The sequence below is a fragment of the Medicago truncatula genome, chromosome 4, assembly GCF_003473485.1.
Source record: "Medicago truncatula cultivar Jemalong A17 chromosome 4, MtrunA17r5.0-ANR, whole genome shotgun sequence".
Taxonomy (NCBI): Eukaryota; Viridiplantae; Streptophyta; class Magnoliopsida; order Fabales; family Fabaceae; genus Medicago; species Medicago truncatula.
Genome location: NC_053045.1, coordinates 44,003,165 through 44,021,291, shown reverse-complemented (window position 1 = coordinate 44,021,291; position 18,127 = coordinate 44,003,165). Strand labels below are relative to the sequence as shown.

The window sequence follows — 18,127 nt, the reverse complement described above, 5'->3', positions numbered from 1 at the left end:
TTATGAGTTTGGCACTATTTCAAAAGATTGTAGAGTTTTACTCGATTTTCATTTCAAAAACTCTCATGTTGAGTTCTCTAGAAAAGAAAAAAAAAAACAATAGTAGCCACATACATATCTAGCAATAAGTGATAATATTATATTCGTATTGAATATTTTATTATTGATGAACTTCACTTTGATATAAAAAATCCCAACAATTTCTCCTGTTTTTTCAAATGGTCCACAACTTTCCACTTAAATAAATTAGCTAGAATTCTATAACTAATGGAAAAGAGGTGGTATACTCTGCTCATATCTAAAGAAATTGTGAGGATCAACCTTGGATTTAACATGCACTAATCTATGAAAGTTACCCTGAAAATATTTGATCCCATAACTTCGTGCAATGTCAACTTTGGTTGTTGCATTACTAGGATAATTTGCACCTATATTAAGATCTCTATAATTAAGAAATGCCTTCCTAGGCGAATTGGAAACCCAAGGTGTCATAAAATCATAGAATGTCTTTGCCATGTTCAGGTAAAGATTTTTAGCCTCAATTCCATCTTCATCCCAAGATGTCAAATATTCAATCAAGAACAAATTTCCTTTCCTATGAGGAAATGGAGTTTCTGATGCTGAAATCTTATGCATCTTCCCACCATAAGGATTCCATTCCATCCGCATACGATCACTTTTAATCATCATAAACTCCAAAATTGACCCTAAATCACCCTCTGAAATGGGCTTCTTCACATAATCTGACATGGTTTTAAAATTGGAATAAAGAGGCTCTTTGGGCACATCAAGCAAAGCTTCAATAGGGGTTCCAATTGGGTAATTGTACCAATAAAGAGTTGAATTGACCCATGGTATTTCAATACAATCACTTTTCTTCAAATCCAATTCAGAGAAACTATCATTCAAATAAGGTAATAATTTATCAGTTAGCCCTAAAAACATTCCAATAAAAGTAACATTTACTGTCTTTTTACCAGTTTGAGTACCATTGACTATATCAAACGTAGCTCTTATGAAAAGATTTTCATCCAATTCGGATGCAACTTGTTGCCATTTGTAAACAACCTTGGCTGCACCTTCTTCTACACTCTTTTGCACTTTGAAAACTGTCACTTTAGGAGTCACAGAAACAAGTTTAATCTTCCATTTAAGAATGACACCAAAACTTGCACCACCACCACCCCTTATAGCCCAAAATAAATCTTCTCCCATTGATTTTCTATCAAGAATACTACCATTAACATCAACAATTTTTGCGTCAATTATATTATCAACAGATAGACCAAATTTTCTCATTAAATTACCATAACCACCACCTGAAAAATGACCACCAGTAGCTACTGTAGGACACACCCCAGCTGGAAAAGCATGAACTTGACTCTTCTTTGCAATGTAATAATAAACCTTACCAAGTGTTGCACCTGCTTCAACCCATGCTGTTCCGTTTTCAACGTCAATATCAACTGAATCATGATGAAACATGTCAAGTATAATAAAAGGAACATCTGATACATATGAAAGGCCTTCACAATCATGGCCACCGCTTCGGATTCTAATTTGAAGATCATATTTTTTTGCACATATAATTGTTCCTTGCACGTGTGACACATGCAGGGATGTTACAATTGCAAGAGGTTTTGGTGCTGTTCGTGATGAAAATCTGTTGTTGTATGTGTGCATGTGTAAGATGGATAAGAATGAGGAGTTTTTTGGAGTGTAAATGGCGTTGGATGCAGGATATGAAGGTGGAGAATGGTTTGAAAGACATTGGAAAAAGTTCTCAAGGGGTGATGATGATGATGATGAAGAAGAATATGAAGTTGTTCCAAGAACAGAAAGAGAAAATGTTAGAGTTGAGAGGAGAAAGGACAATTTTGTGATAGTATCCATCGTAGCGTTGGTGGAGAGTTTGATGATGGTCAATGTGTTACATTAAGAATACTATATGGTGGATTTATCTAGGCTTGAACAACATAAAGAATCTAAACAGAAATTTCTAATTAGTTATGGACATAATTAGCTTGATATAAAGAATCTAAACTTTAATGTTATACCGTTATTTTATTCAAAAAGAAGATTTTTTTTTTTTTTTTTTGACAGATTATTCAAAAAGAAGATGTCATGAGTTATTATGCATGTTGGCTACTATTACAATAGTTATTCATGTTGACTCATTAAACAATAACCATATTAAACTATTTTCTTTGACTTAGCATGATGTCATTATAGGTTACATAGTTTGTTCCTAAAAAAAATAAGTTTCCAAAGTTTATATAGTACTTGGAATTAAATTTAAACAATAACCATATTAAACTATTTTCTTTGACTTAGCATGACGTCATTATAGGTTACAAAGTTTATTCCCTAAAAAAAAATCAAAAGTTTATATAGTACTTGGAATTGATTTGATTGTTTTACCTTGACAATTTTTTTATTCAAAAATAGAGATTTTTTGACAAATTTATTCCAAAAGATATGTCAGGAGTTATTATGCATGTTGACCGTTTTTTATACATGGATTTAGGGGTATTCAAAACCGAACCAACCCAATAGAAAAACCGCAAACCGAACCAACTCAAACCGAAATCGCAAAAAACCGCACTTGGTTCGGATGAGTTCGGATGACTTTTAGACTGAACCGCGCGGTTCGGTTCAGTTTGCAGTTTGCATCTCAGCAACCGAACCAAACCAAACCAAACCGCAAAAATACTATAAGGTAAAGGAAGCTTTAAACAAAATGTTTGAAAGCTATAGTCGTTTCTCAAATAAAGGCCAAGCAGAAAGTGTTTCACAAGAAATAGAAGGTTCATAATTTGTTACAGAAGATGTTGATGATCAATTTGAGAAGGATATGGATCAAGATCCGAATTTGAGTCAAACTGAAGTGGATATCTATCTCTCAGAGTCTAGGGAGAAGAAAAATCCTGATTTTGACATCTTGAATTGGTGGAAGGTGAATTCCACCAAATACCCTACTCATGGTCTAATATCTAGAGATATATTGGCTATGCCAATATCAACTGTTGCTTCGGAGTCTGCTTTTAGCACTGGGGGTAGAGTTCTTAGTTGTTATAGGAGCTCTCTTACAACCCACACTGTTGAAGCTTTAATATGTGCACAAAATTGGTTAAGATCATCACCTTTGTCAGTTGATATCGAGGAGCAGTTGGAAGACTTAGAGAAGCTCGAAGAAGGTATATATGTATATTTGTTCATGATTTTATTTTATTCAATTTTAATTATTTATTATGTCTAACTTTTGTTATATATAATTTGATACATTCTTAGAATTGGCTCCGATCCCACAATTGAATAAGGGGATTTCTGATATTGAATCTGATTAATAGACGTGCTTGAAAAAAATTAAATGGTATGTTCAATTGTTTATTCTTTTTAAATTTTTATATTTGTTTTTGAATCAATTGATCTGACCAACAAACTAATCAATTATGATATGCAGATGGAGTCACGGAGATGGAGGCATCGAGGCGATGTGTTCTTATTTTGGAGCCATGATAATGTGTTACTTTGGAACTTCAAGTTGTTCTTTTTTGGTTCTTAAATATTATTTTGGTACTGTAATGTTATTTTAGATAAATAACTTTTATTGGTATTGTAATGCTTTTTTGGAACTTCAAGTTCTTTTTTTGAATAATTAAAATTGCTTGGTACTAGTTGGCAATATTAGAGTTAATGTAATTTTTTTATTTATCTCGCGATTAACCGCATCAACTGAACCAATCCAAACCGTATTGGTTTGGTTTGGATGACTTTTTAAAAATCAACCGAACCAAACCAAACCGCATACTTTTTTCTCTCGCGGTTTGAATGATTATTATGCTTGAAACCGAACCAAACCGCACCGCGAACACCCCTACATGGATTTGCTTATTAATGAATACTTTCTCTGGACTCAATTATAAAGCAAAATTCAATTTTTTTCGAAGATCAACAATAATAAAAGTGAATTCCCTAAAAAAAAAAAAAGTGAATTTTTATTAACAATTACTCCATAAGCGAGTAAATAGTCAATTTCCCCCCTGAAATTGTAAGTTTCGTCAATTACCCCCCTGAAATTAACAAAACTTCAATTACCCCCCTGAAATTACATAATGTTAATCAATTTACCCCTCCGTCAAATTTTTCTGTTAACTGTTTACGGTTATGATCAAATACCCCCCCTGAAATTTTGCACTTATGTGCAAAATGCCCCCTAAACTTAAAAATTTAGATTTTTTTTCTTACCAAAAATCATACATTTAGTTCTTCAAGTAGTATATTGTACCTATTGTCATAAAAATTATATTCACAAGAAAATGAATGAATATCATTAATTAAGTTGCAAATTCACAAACCTAAGCATTGTTTCTTCTTCCTTATGCAGATATTAACCTATGAATTTTCTTTATGGACACAATTATCAAAGACTTGTGTACTTTATGACTGCATACTCTAACATAATTACCAAATTGTGTAAAAAAAAAGTCTTCTATATATGTATATATTTAAAATACATGAGAGTAACATACTTTCCATAAAGATTTATATGACCAATAGCTGCATAAACATACATTCCATAAAGATTTATATGATCAATAATTGTTAATTGTTTGCCTTTAATATATTTTGAGTCAAGGATAAAGAAAATATAAATTTTTAAGTTTAGGGGGCATTTTGCACATAAGTGCAAAATTTCAGGGGGGTATTTGATCATAACCGTAAACAGTTAACAGAAAAATTTGACGGAGGGGGTAAATTGATTAACGTTATGCAATTTCAGGGGGGTAATTGAAGTTTTGTTAATTTCAGGGGGGTAATTGACGAAACCTACAATTTCAAGGGGGAAATTGAGTATTTACTCAATTATAAGCATTCCTCCAATAGTCTCAACAATAAAAAAAAAATTACATGGGGTACTTGTTAACATTTTCAATATATTAACAATAATAAGCATTCCTCCTAACACAACATATACTAGAGAGAAACATCAAAGTCTTACAAATGGTAATCAAACCAACCAAAAAAACAAAAGGAAGGAGATCTCTAGCTAGAGATGTTAGTCAATACCCAAACAAGAGAACGGGTTAAGCCACAATCATGATAATCAAAAGCTAAATTAACGTATTTTATCTTTAGCCGCCGGTAGGATAGAAACTTGACTTTATCGAATAAAAGATGAATAAAGTCTTCTTTTTGCCTAAATATTTTATTATTCTGCTATTTCCATATCACCTAAACACAAGAAAACCAAATTAGAGACATAATATATCGTCCAGCCTTTGAATCCCATGTTAAATAGCCAAACTCAATAAAATAGTGAGAAATACTTAAAGGATCAAGTAAAGATAAATCAATCAAAATGACAAACAAGTTGCCAAAAGATGTTGATAAGTTACAATCCAAAATGATAATCCAATGATAAGTTACAATCCAAAATGACAATCCAAAACAGGCTAGTTCGAATGGGTCAGTCCGTTCAGCCCGATTAATTATAGGGTTTGGGCCTTAAATATTGAAATCTGGATTTTTAAAAAATTACTTTTCTGACATTGATAAGTTCACATTGACACAAGTAAAATATCAAATGTTCTCAATAACATTTAACAACCGTTTACCAAGCCGCTAAAAATTAACTACCGCTAAACTCAGTGGTAGTGATAGTTAACTATCGCTTAGAAATTTCTTTCTTTAATGGATTGCACAAGTTGGTCTTCTTCTATTCTCTCAAACAACGATCTTAAAAAATCTTTATTGCCACTAGCATGCTTTTGAAATGCTTTATTAATTGTAGGTTAATTTAACGAGATCTAATGATGCCTAAGCCATCAATTATGTTCTGTAATTTTTATTGCAAAACCAACCAGAATCAAGAGGTCGGTATTGGTACACATGAAGATTCTTTGTCATCGATCTCTCCAAAAATCACCACTAATTCATATTTCATGAAGATGAAGCTTTATTGGATGATGCATGCTTTAAACATTGGATTTTTTTTTTTTTATACATATTTTAAATGAATTCGTTTTGTTTTTATTGAAGCTTCAATGGAGTTTTTCTATTTCTCCATATCTGTAGATGTTTCATCTTTTGAGACACTCAGATTTAAATTTCTCTCTACTTATTCAATTATTTTGTTCTTATTGAAGCATCATCATCAATCCACTAACCAACAACATGAATCCAGAAGGATGAATGTAACAAATTCAGATAATTATTTTGTCACTTTATCTCTCTACAACCAAAGTAACCAGTACCTCTTTCTCTCTCTAAAATCAACACTGCATTTTCCTCCCCCTTTTCTTCTCTAAAATTGGGTGCTTATGAAATTTAAAACGATAAAAAAAAATGGAATTTGATGGATAATTACAAATCTTGATGTTGGTTGAAACAAATAGTGGTTAGGTTGTGAATTGTGATGGTTGAAAAACAGGATGAAGAGAGAGAACATAGGAGAGAGTAAAGTAAACATAATAAAAAAAAGCTTAATTAATTTGCCGACCCCTTATCTTATTTATTTTATTCAATTTAGTCCCATAAATTTTAACTCTTCTCAAGCACGTTCCTTAACTTATTTTTTTTATTCAATTTGGTCTAATTTTTTATATTTTTAATCTCATAAAAAAAGATCGTTGGATTACGAAGGTCTATCATATTTTATAGTGTATCACCAACACCTAATTTATTTAATTTCCTCTTCTTCTTCCCTCATCTTCATCTAAATTCATCATTCATTAATAAAACCCAAGAAAAAAAATTTAAACCTACTATTTAATCATTCATTATTTACGTTTTTATGAGACTTTTAATGTCAGAAAAGCAATTTTCGGATTTGTATAGGGCTTTTTAACCTGGTACCCATTAGGGCTAACCCGAACGGGCTGCGGGTACCCGCATAACAAAAAAAATCCTATATATTACATATAGTTTTAAAATGATTCTTTACTTAGTTGATTATCAAAGTAAAAAAATAAAAGTGAAAATTCAATAAATTAACACATATATATAAATGTAATATAAAATTATATTTACTCGTTTCGTTATTTATAATTTTAAATATCGAATATATAAAATATTTATAACCATAACGTACGTAATTTATTTAAAATTATTTTCTTCTCCGTTTAGTTTATAACATTTGTACGAAAATGTTTACAATTTTTTTGTGCTAGGCATTATTTAAGCATATTAAAAATATTATTTATAAGAAATTTTATAGGAGTATTTTATAGTACTTTTTATTTTTATTTTTAAAAAGTAAATTTTTACACGGCCGACCCATTTAGCCCGAGGCCTGTGTAGGGCCGAACTTGGGTATTATTTTTCAAGCTCGTATTTCAACCGGATTTTTTAGCCCAGTCCAATAAAATTTAAAGCCCGTTAAAGTCAGTCCTAAACGAACTGGATAGTCTGTTTTGATAGCTCTAATAGGGACATCCAAATATAAAAAAGGCAAACGTACAATTTTAAATTTTTTTTGTTTCTGTTAGAATGGAATGATGTTATTATAGGTGCAAAGTTTCATACGTGGTTGAGTGGTCATTAATATTCTATGTCAAAGAATGCATTGTTTCCGAATAAAAATAATTTGAAAGATTTTATCAAGAAAGATTTTATGAAGAAAGATTTAAGAATGACATGACAAAATAATCACTTTTAGATTTTATGAAGAAATTGTCCTAAAATTAATATTAGCCAATAAAATCTCAGTTTGGCCGGAAATCATGGGGTGGTGCGTGTTATGTCTTTTTTTTTTTAATGAAAGGTTAATAAATGGAAAATGCTAGATATCAAGAATGATTTTATAAGAAAAATTCAAGAATGACATGGCACAATAATCACCTTTAGATTTCAGTCTCATTTATTAATCTTTCATAAAAAAAGATACATAACACCCACCACCCCATGATTTCCGGTCAGGCTGAGATTTTATTGGTTAACATTAATTTCATGAATATTTCTTGATAAAATTTAAGGGTGATTATTCTGCCATGTCATTCTTGAAATTTTCTTGAAAAAATCTTTCTTGATATATAGCATTCCTCTTAATAAATAAGACTGAAATCTAAGAGTAATTATTCTGGCATATCATTCTTAAATCTTTCTTGATAAAATCATTTTTAGTATCTAGCATTTTCCATTTGAAAGTTATCCAATACAATGTGTAAGATAAGGAAAATGCTAGATATCAAAAATGATTTTATAAGAAAAATTCAAGAATGACATGGCACAATAACCACCTTTAGATTTCAGTCTCATTTATTAATCTTTCATAAAAAAAAAAAAGATACATAACACCCACCACCCCATGATTTCCGGCCAGACTGAGATTTTATTGGTTAACATTAATTTCAGGACTATTTCTTGATAAAATCTAAGGGTGGTTATTCTGCCATGTCATTCTTGAAATTTTCTTGATAAAATCTTTCTTGATATATAGCATTGCTCGTAAGATAATCAAGGGAATTGCTGCTTTCAGCGAAAAAATTTATCACGACAACATCACGATGCTTGCACATTACTAATTTCTCCTCCACCTCTTTACTTTGTAAATTCCATCAAATCCCAAATCTAATGGTGCCAAATCTTTGGAATATAAATATTGAACCTATTTAATACAAGTTTTTTTTGTCCACATTGCACTGAAAAATTCTATGGTCGCCGATGCACAAAAACATATACATCTTCCAGTCACTATTATAAGTAAAACTTTGCATTTTAAATTCATTCATTAAATGATGTATGTAGTCTATAATAAAGACCATATACATCATAAATTGAATGAATCTAAAATGCAAAATTTTGCTTATAATAGTGACCGGAGGGTGTATAAAATAGTGTGTTTGATTACTGTAAACCACACCAAAACACCATTACACTTCAGTCGTTGATTTGAACACCAAACTAACAACAGTTTACAACAACGGGGAAAAACTCATATATGTTTAGGGTTCGAAATGATGTCACTCTCTTCGTATTGAAGGATCAACTGAATCAAATCAACTGTCCACTCAACCATAAAAACACAGGGAGGATGGAAAGTGTTGAGTATCAACGTCCATCGATCAACTCGGTCGGAAGAGTGCAGCTCAGTCATATGAAACTCAAGAACGACGACGATGCGAGAACCATGTTTTCGATATTTGGTCCATACAATACTAAAGGTATGATTGAGTTGGACACTTTATTGGTCAAGTCATTCGAATATATTCAAAAAAGTTTGATCTAGACCAAGAACTATAACGAAAGGCCCATGAACTATGAATAAATCAAGGCTCCGATGGAGGAACCAGATGAATAAGTTAGGTTAACTGATCTATCATCTGTTATGTTTTGTTTTATTATGTATTTTACGTTCTGGATTAAGTCGTTTGATGTACTTGAGTTGGTTATATTTATTGTATGTCGTTGAAATTAAATTACATTTGTTAAAACTCATACTTTGTAGGGTGAAAGCCCAGTTAAAATTATATAATTAAAATTTGTCTGAGGTTTTTGGCATATATAATCTGAATCATCCTAGCATGTGGACGTTGGTGGTACACCATAGGTTTGGGCAATTTGTAGGGCTCTCAAATAAGCATCTCATTTGATTACGGGTTCCATATAAAAAGAGGGATGCTATATCTCACGGGAGGTATTTCCTAGGGTGGCCCAAAGGGTGGGCGGGAGGGGCGGCAGTCCAGGTTACCATTTTTCTAGGGGCACTAAAATTATTATTTTTACTTGATAGTTAGTACTATATAGATATATTTCTTTTTAATTTTCTTTGATTAATTCAATTGAAAATATATTTTTAGAGAACTTTGATTATAAATGAATCTTATGCAACAAAAAAAAGCAAGAAAAATATCTAAATATATACTATATACATGTATTTATATTTTATAGTCAACACTATTTACACCATTTACCTAAAAGAACTAATTTTTTTATTTTTGGTAAGTATAATTTTTTTATTTTTTAAAGGACTAATTTTTAATATTTAAAAGCATATGTTGTTCACATTTTTTGACTGGAATTTATTATTTATTTTTTTGGTATTATTTAATATTTATTTCTATTATTCAATGGTTTTTATATTTAAAACTTTACATTTAATATTTCTATCAATATAACATGTCATCTGTTTTTCTATAATAATTAATGGTTAATATTTTCATTACTTCAGTTTTTTTTGTGGTGCCCGGCGTTCGAACCCCGAACCTTACATATATTATGCATTGTCCTTACCAACTGACCTAAACTCACAAGGACTTTCATTACTTCAGTTTGGTACTACTTAAAAAACTTACAATCAAAATAAGTTAAATTTTTTATATAGAATTGGAATTAGACGGAGTATTAAATTGTGAAAATTATTTTCCTAATTTGTTATATTAAATATTTGAAATTTAATAGTAATAATATATAAAAAGTTATATATCATTAAGTTGGTCAAATGTATTTTTTGGTATAATATTATTTTTATAAGTTAATAAATATTTCCATTAATTCAATTGGGTACTGCCAATGGGAAAAAATTATAAACAAAAAAAGAAGAATAAATATCAATAAATATAGCACGTTTGAAGAGCATATACCTTTTAAATTACAAAATTGTCTGTAAACTTATATCATTAGCATTTGCCTATATATACACAAGGAAGTACAAAAGCAACTAAGGAAGAACTAAATCTATCCAGTTGATCACAATGTCAGGAAATATGTCCTCTCATGAAGAGTCTCTCAAAGAGAATGAGGAGACCAAGAAAGAGATAAACAACTTGCAGGAGCAACCCAAATATGAAGTTGGTAAGTGTTTTTTCTTCTTTCTTAATCTTATCTCAATAATGTGGCTGCTTCTTGTATTTTCTTATATATATTTATTATCTTGTTAATTTGTTTGCATTAGGATCGGATCAAATGCATTCTTCTAATAATGAAGAAGTAGAAGAAAATGGTGAAAAGGATGATGATGGCGACGATGGTGATGATGATGGAGAAGAGAAAGAAGAGGAAGCAGACGATGAAGCTGAAGAACAAGATAAAACTGAAAAAGAAGAGTATGTAAACCGATTCCTCGTATATTTTCTCATATGCTATATATTTTTATTGTTTTATTCTTCTATCATTTATTTCCCCCCTTTAAATTTTTATGTGGATTTTAATTACTCCATCTCATTATAAATATAAGCAAAAAAATACATATATTTGGCCTAAATTTGGATCAAATACATTGCCATACTTAAGATATAAGGATGTATGTGTATCTTTGTATGCTTAATTTTCTTTTTTTCTGCGTGGTCTTTTGCTTAATTAGATTATAATTACTTCATAGCAAGGTCCAAGGCATCAACATGTATTTTATATGAATTATTTGCAAATCTTTCTAGATATATTCTTATATAGGTCTTTAGTTTGATTTTATCTTGGATTAAATATCATTTGGTCCTTAACACATTTTTTAAGTTCAATTTGATCTCATAACTTTAAGATGAGTCAATTTAGTCCTTTAAGGTTTGTTTGTTAATACAGATTAGTCATTTCTTTGAAAAATGAATGATCAGTATTTTAGTAAAATTACTAAGTTTTGGTTTAATTTTTTACTTGCACTTATAATACAAAATCATTTATTAAACTAATGTAATCAATTTTGTTTGATATTTCTTTTCCGGTTGATAATAAAATCAATTAATTTGATCTTTGTTGAGACAATGTTAAATCTGAATAATTTTTATTAATTCTAATCTTACAAATAGTCAAGTATGGGATTTGTTTATCAAGTAAAATTTGTAGTATATTTTAGAGGCCTAAGGCAATGTCCTGAAGGCCTTACCTATGAATCGACCCTAATTAAACCTAATCATATATGTATACCATAGATACTCACTTTTAGCTCTGCAATTTATTACAATAAAATATATATTTGATTAATTGTTAATCAAATTATTGTTCTTAGATTCCATTCAAAAATAAAATAAATTATTGTGCTTAGATGGCATGCGAAGGAAGTTCTTATTTCTTGAATTGAATTAAGTTGATGGCGACTCCAAATGTTAAGTAGCACAACTATTTACAAGTTTGAATCAAATCTATAACAATACCTCAACAACCAACATTTCATCAACAGGAGCATTGTTTTTGGTGAGGGCACACTTCCTGACCATCATTGTCGGAGAGACTTTTGAGATCAGGACTAAGTCTCTTAAGTAACCATCGACTTTCATAACATTGTTGGTTAATGAGAGAAGCATTGGGATTATTATATGGGGTTAAGACAACCCACACTAGTCGGTTGGACACCACATCTTAAGTCAAAATATTAAGAAATTAGGTTTATGTTTTTTCTCACTTATATGATGCTCAATATTTACTTTTCTCTACAATGTGAAACTTATAACTCACACTTGACACAAATACATGTCTCACACACACATTATTATGATTCAAGAAATCCTTTGAAAATGCAATTTTTAGCATCTCCATTTTCATTCTAGGATGATGACTTTATTTTAGTGAATTAAATATATTAAAATGGTCACAATATGTTTTAAGAGTTAATTCTATCTTAGTGTCTAGACTATAACTCTACGAGTGATGTGTAGATCCTATGAAATACCTCTTAAGAGTGTAACTCTTTTCTAAATTCAAAGGTACTTTTATTTTCTTGTGTATGCTTTGTATATGGACTGAGTATGTTTTGTCCTTGGCTAATATCTAGTAATCTCTTTGTCTTTTCAAAAACAAATGTAAAAGGGTGGGAATTCAGCAATTAAGTGACCCACCTCTCTAAAATATTAAGGCATGGTTACTTCCAATTTATTTTTATTTTCATTTCAACAAATAAAAAAAGAATATATAAATCAAATATATATGATCATATATAATGTTTTGAAACAATTCTAAATTTTTTATAATGTAACGGATCCAACATTCTAACGTTTGTGGATTCCCCTATTGGTTTATTTTCAGGTATGCGAGCATAGATTTGTCAAGCATGTATGAGATTGAGTGCCCTATTTGCTTTGGTATGTAATTTATTATTAATGCTAGATTTCCTTATTTATTACTGCAAATATGGGTAATTTTATGAAAATTTTGTTCTAATGAGAAAATGTAACAATAGTTGATCAAATGAAATGGTCAAAATGTTGAACAAACCAATTTAATATTAGTTGATGAGAAAATCTACGGCAATATTTACATTATACATATGAAATAATGTTGGACATAACTTTGCATAAAGATTAATGCACTTGTCTTTAATGGAAGTTGTGTATCTCATTCACAACTTTTGTTTTAAGTTAGCTTCATGATATTTATCTTTGAGAAAGAAAGTCTTTCTAAAAAAATAATTAGTTCGAAGTAAAGATACAATAGGGTACTTATTCTATATAAATGTTCAAATGCACATATGAAATATTTATTGCATTGTAGAATATATATATGTCAGATACACTAACATCTTAAGTAGTTTGTATAAATCTTTCGTAATAATAATGATTGGATGCTATACTAAAAGGTGGTGGTTGATTTCATTATATGTGTAGGAATCATTCGGAAAACAAAAACTATAAGAGAATGTCTGCATCGTTTCTGCGAAGAGTGCATAAACAAGTGCATGCGCTTTGGGTTTTTCCTTGAACTTCCACCATATTTACTTATCAATATTTTACATATTTTTAGTTTGAACTGTGTTGATTATTTAGTTGTAATATATTTTCTTGTCATCAATTGCAGAAAAAATGAATGTCCTGTTTGTCGCACACATTGTCCTGACCAACTCTCACTGAGAGATGATCCAAATTATGATGCATTGATTGCTTTGCTCTGTCCGGATATTGACAAGTTTGAGAAAGAGGTAAGATATACACATATATTTCATTTTACATAAACAAAATATTTTATCTTAATGAAAATCTAATCAATAAGGTTATGTTCGGCATGGCATAGGAATTGACTTTGCTTAAAGAAGAGTTTCCCCAGTTGGAAGTTGTTGATTGTGAGGAGGAAGAAGAAGAAGAAGAAGAAGAAGAATATTTTGTTGAAGAAGATTTTGTTGCTCGAAGCTATATATTGGCTCTACCTGCTAATCCGCGTTTGTATAATGAAGAACCTGTTGTCGATGATGATAATGATGTTGCTGATGAACTTGTTGTTGAAGAGGATAATAGTGATGATGATAGTAGCAACTCAACATAGTGCCCCAATGATATATATGAACCTTTAAGGGACACTTTAAACCCAACTTTCAAGAGTTGAAAATTAGTTTTAAGAATATATAATGAGATTTGGGTGCATGGCATGATGCCCATTTGCTTTGTTTTACTTGATTTAAATTGTCATAAAATGTGTGGTCAAGACTTTGTATGAATTATGCCAAACACTTAAATTTATTTTATTGTTATGCGTATTTTTATTTTGTTTGGAGCATGAGAGACTCATTACATATGTGCTTCCCAACCCAAGTTCCCCTTTGTTTGGTTTGTTTTTGTTGAAATAAAAAGTGGATTGAATTCCACGCTTAAAGATGGATACCAAGAAAGCTTGTAAGGAAGACAAAAATTAAACAATTTTTGCTTGTAAAACCTATACTAATGTTCAAGAAGTGCAGGTTGGACCATGATTTAAAAGATTATTTATTGGTGGGATTAAATCATCAAATAAGTTATGGAGAGTCATTCATTAAAACTTAGGAGAAGATGAAAACAATGATGAGAAAGCGATTGGCACATTCTTATCTTCTTTGAGAACTCCACAAAAAGAATGTGGAAATGGTAGAAAGGAAAAATTAAAAGAAAGAGGAATCAAATGAGGCTTAATCTGTATGCAAGGTTTAAAACAAATTTTAATCTGTTTGTATATGAGGCTGTTTTGTTTATAAAATCTAATGAAAAATGATTTTTTGTTGGAGGTCTAAAGCAAAGGTCTTAATAGTCTTACTCTTAGACCGGCCTTAGATGGAACATTATAATATGACGAGCTTCACCCTGTTAAAAATTAGTAGTAAAAAGCATTAGCTTAATGCCTGTTTTTTTATATATGTTTTTTCCTTTTATTATGAAGTTCTTTTGTGTGTTATTCTTATTATGTTCTTTTGTGATAGTGATCATGTTGTATGTCGGATAACAGCGATCTTTTTAGCTACACAGGGCAGGAAGTACCACTCTTAAAGAGAATGTGAATATTCTAAATAAATTAACTACTACTAGCTATATTCCAAATCCATTTTTCTTTGAATCTAGATTTGATGTCTAGTTGTCTACTCCCTTTGGAAGTTAAGTGATTGATTAAGTTTGTACATCTAGATAGATATACTTGGGATAAATGACACATGGCAACTGGCAAGTAATATTATTATATATTACCAAAAATTTAGGTAAGCATTTAGTTAGCTAAATTTATTTCATTTGTTCCATTATTCTTTTGTTGAAGTCCTACATCATATGGTTTCCTTGGGCGGTGTCAGCGTATTCCCTAATTAATAGAAACTAGTTGTCCATATAGAATAGCTATAGGTTGACATGTAAAAGGAAGGAATTAAAACAGGGTGAAGATTCATATTTTCTAATAAATAATCATAAATCAGGTAATTACTCATGATCAAGAAGTATTATTATTTGTGAATATGCACTATAATTTTGAAAAGGGGTTTCATTAGTTGGAAACAATGATTATTAGTACACGCACAATAGTGTTTGTACTTTGTAAAGCAACAGCATTATTGATGTTCTTATGTTAATTAGATGATATATTATCAATATCCTATTAAATTGTAGCAGTACCAATTTCAAGCTAGTTTCATTGGAGAGAAGCAAAGTTTTGAGCCTATATAAGAGCTGGTTTCAACTCAGTTTAGGCATTGAAAATAATGTTGTCTGAAAGACTGAAAATCACCTTCATATCAAATATCTAAAAACTAAGGGGTTTTTGAGTCTTTTATGGTTTCATGGTTGTCAAAAATTCTTAAGACATAGATGGAACCAATGATTGTTAGACACTTAGACTCATAAGTACACATGAATTTGAGTTTTCCAAAGGCCCGCACATATGGCTAAAGAATGATACTAGTATATAGATTTATATTAACCTCTAGTACTAAACTAAAAGAAAGAAAATGATAGCTTTACAGTCTTCAAGTCTAAAGATAAAGATGTTCATTCAAACTAAGTCAAGTACAAGTATCACAATCTAAGTTTCCCTCGAATTTCTGTGGACCATGATTGATGATGATGTATCAGATTGTTTATTTCCACTTTACAGTTGGGCACTATTAGGCACTAGCGTTTTTTTTTTTTTTGAAAGAAGTCACTCGCTACCAATGACAATTTTACAATCAAAAATAGAAAAATTCACCAGAGTTATGAACATTCTGTGTATATTTCAAGGACCACCACCACCAAGGAAAATGAATCTAATACAAAGATTTGAAATGAAAGAAAACATAACAATAATAACATCAAGGAACAAATTTAATCATAAAAGGTGAAACATTAATCATCATTTTTATTGTAGAAGCATAAAGAGTATGCAATTTCTATCTGTACATACTCAAATTTATCAGACTAGAAGGGCCTATGTTATCCCTCCAAACAAAATCACTAGACTCTCTGTCCCATTCTATCTGCCTATAGATGTACAGAAAAGATTACAACCAAGCAAAATCAATCTTCAATGAATGATTTGAAGATCTTGATCCCTCTAAAAAGCCCTTCTAATGTATAGTTCAATATACAAGAACAACAGGAGCAATCTATTTACTCAACAAGAGAAACAACACCAACTATTCCTCCTTGATTTTTTGCTCAAATTAAGCAAACAATGAAACAGAAATACCAGCAAGTTTGTTAGCACTCAACCTTGGCTTCGATTTCTTCGACATCAAAGGTGCATTTGGAGCTTCAATTTCATCATCAAACCCATTTTCAATATCAAATGGTGATCTAACAGCAACACTGCTTTTCTTTGGAGTACTGAACTCAAAATGCATCTGCTTAGCAATTTCACCCTGCAAAATCAAAACCCCCAAAAATAGTTACAAAAACTAGCACAATCAAATCAATTGAAAAAAAAAAAAAATCAAAAATGGAAAGGGAAAAAAAAACACAAATTGAATCAAAAATGATTTTTTTTTAAATTGATTTATATAGAATAACACTTACTGCTTCTTTAATCGTTGTAGATACATTAAAAAGCTGTTCCAAATCATCATGATCCACACCACATAAAACCCTAACCTGCAAAAAAATTAAAAAAATAAAATAAAAAATTCAGCAAAATTAAATAGAGAATCTGAAATGAAAAATGGTGAATTAAACGGTGAAATTGATTGCAAAACTTACAAGGAGATCTTGAGGAAGGGCTTCAAGGCGAGATTTTTCAGAAATGGTATCGAATCTTCCACTGCACATTCTCTTCAATGGAACCGTTACAGGATTGGATTCAAAAGCTTCATCGTTGTTTGAAACAACAACCCTTTTTCTTCCAAGAGCACGACCATAACTATAAGTATCAAACCCTAGCGTCATATCTGAAACCGTTCTTCTCAACATCATTGACGCAATTAAAAACTTTATAGTTTAATTAACTTACTTAATAAACAGAGATTATGAAAATAATGAAAAGATTAAACAGAGATTATGATGGGAAAATTGGAGACAGAAAAACAGAGATGAAGGAGATCGGAGAATGAGAATGGTTACTATTTGTGAAGGCGTTAGTTAAATGAGAGGATTTAAAGTAAGACTCGATATTTGATTGAGGCTCGAATTGGGGGAATCTAAGGTCATTTATATAGAAATGGAAAACCCACTCAATTAAGTTTTGAATTTTGATTAAAATTTTTTAAGTTTTTAACTCCCTCTACTTTAAAATCAATGAAATTTTCATTTCAAAAGTTTAAGAAAAAAAGTCCCTCCACTTTAAAATCAATGAAATTTTAAATTGAAAAGTTTAAGGACTAAAATCCCTCCACATTAAAATCAATGAAATTTTAAATTGAAAAGTTTAAGGATTAAAATCCCTCCACTTCAAAATCAATAAAACTTTTTAAAAAAAACCTACAAGGATTAAAATAATAATATATAATATATATTCATAATTGTTTTTAGGCTAAATACTTTTTACGGTCTTAAAAGTTTGAAAA

General features: G+C 30.3%; 3 protein-coding genes across 3 annotated transcripts; 1 reads left to right on the top strand and 2 right to left on the bottom strand.

Moving 5' to 3' along the window:
* Positions 1-264: 264 nt before the first annotated feature.
* Positions 265-1,893, bottom strand: LOC11429520 (berberine bridge enzyme-like 10). Its single transcript, XM_003608190.3, has one exon. The coding sequence runs from the start codon at positions 1,891-1,893 to the stop codon at positions 265-267; it is 1,629 nt and encodes a 542-aa protein (XP_003608238.1).
* Positions 1,894-10,694: 8,801 nt separating this feature from the next.
* On the top strand, positions 10,695-14,184 carry LOC11428489 (glutamic acid-rich protein). The gene is made up of 4 exons (XM_039832774.1): positions 10,695-10,794; positions 10,895-11,045; positions 13,723-13,843; positions 13,936-14,184. The coding sequence occupies exons 1-4, from the start codon at positions 10,695-10,697 to the stop codon at positions 14,182-14,184; spliced, it is 621 nt and encodes a 206-aa protein (XP_039688708.1).
* Positions 14,185-16,441: 2,257 nt separating this feature from the next.
* LOC11430498 (F-box protein At1g61340) lies at positions 16,442-17,759 on the bottom strand. The gene is made up of 3 exons (XM_003608187.4): positions 17,325-17,759; positions 17,145-17,219; positions 16,442-16,990 (listed from the first exon to the last, which is right to left on the bottom strand). Exons 1-3 carry the CDS (start codon positions 17,535-17,537, stop codon positions 16,793-16,795), a joined length of 486 nt encoding a protein of 161 aa, XP_003608235.1. The 5' UTR covers positions 17,538-17,759; the 3' UTR covers positions 16,442-16,792.
* Between the last annotated feature and the right edge of the window lie 368 nt (positions 17,760-18,127).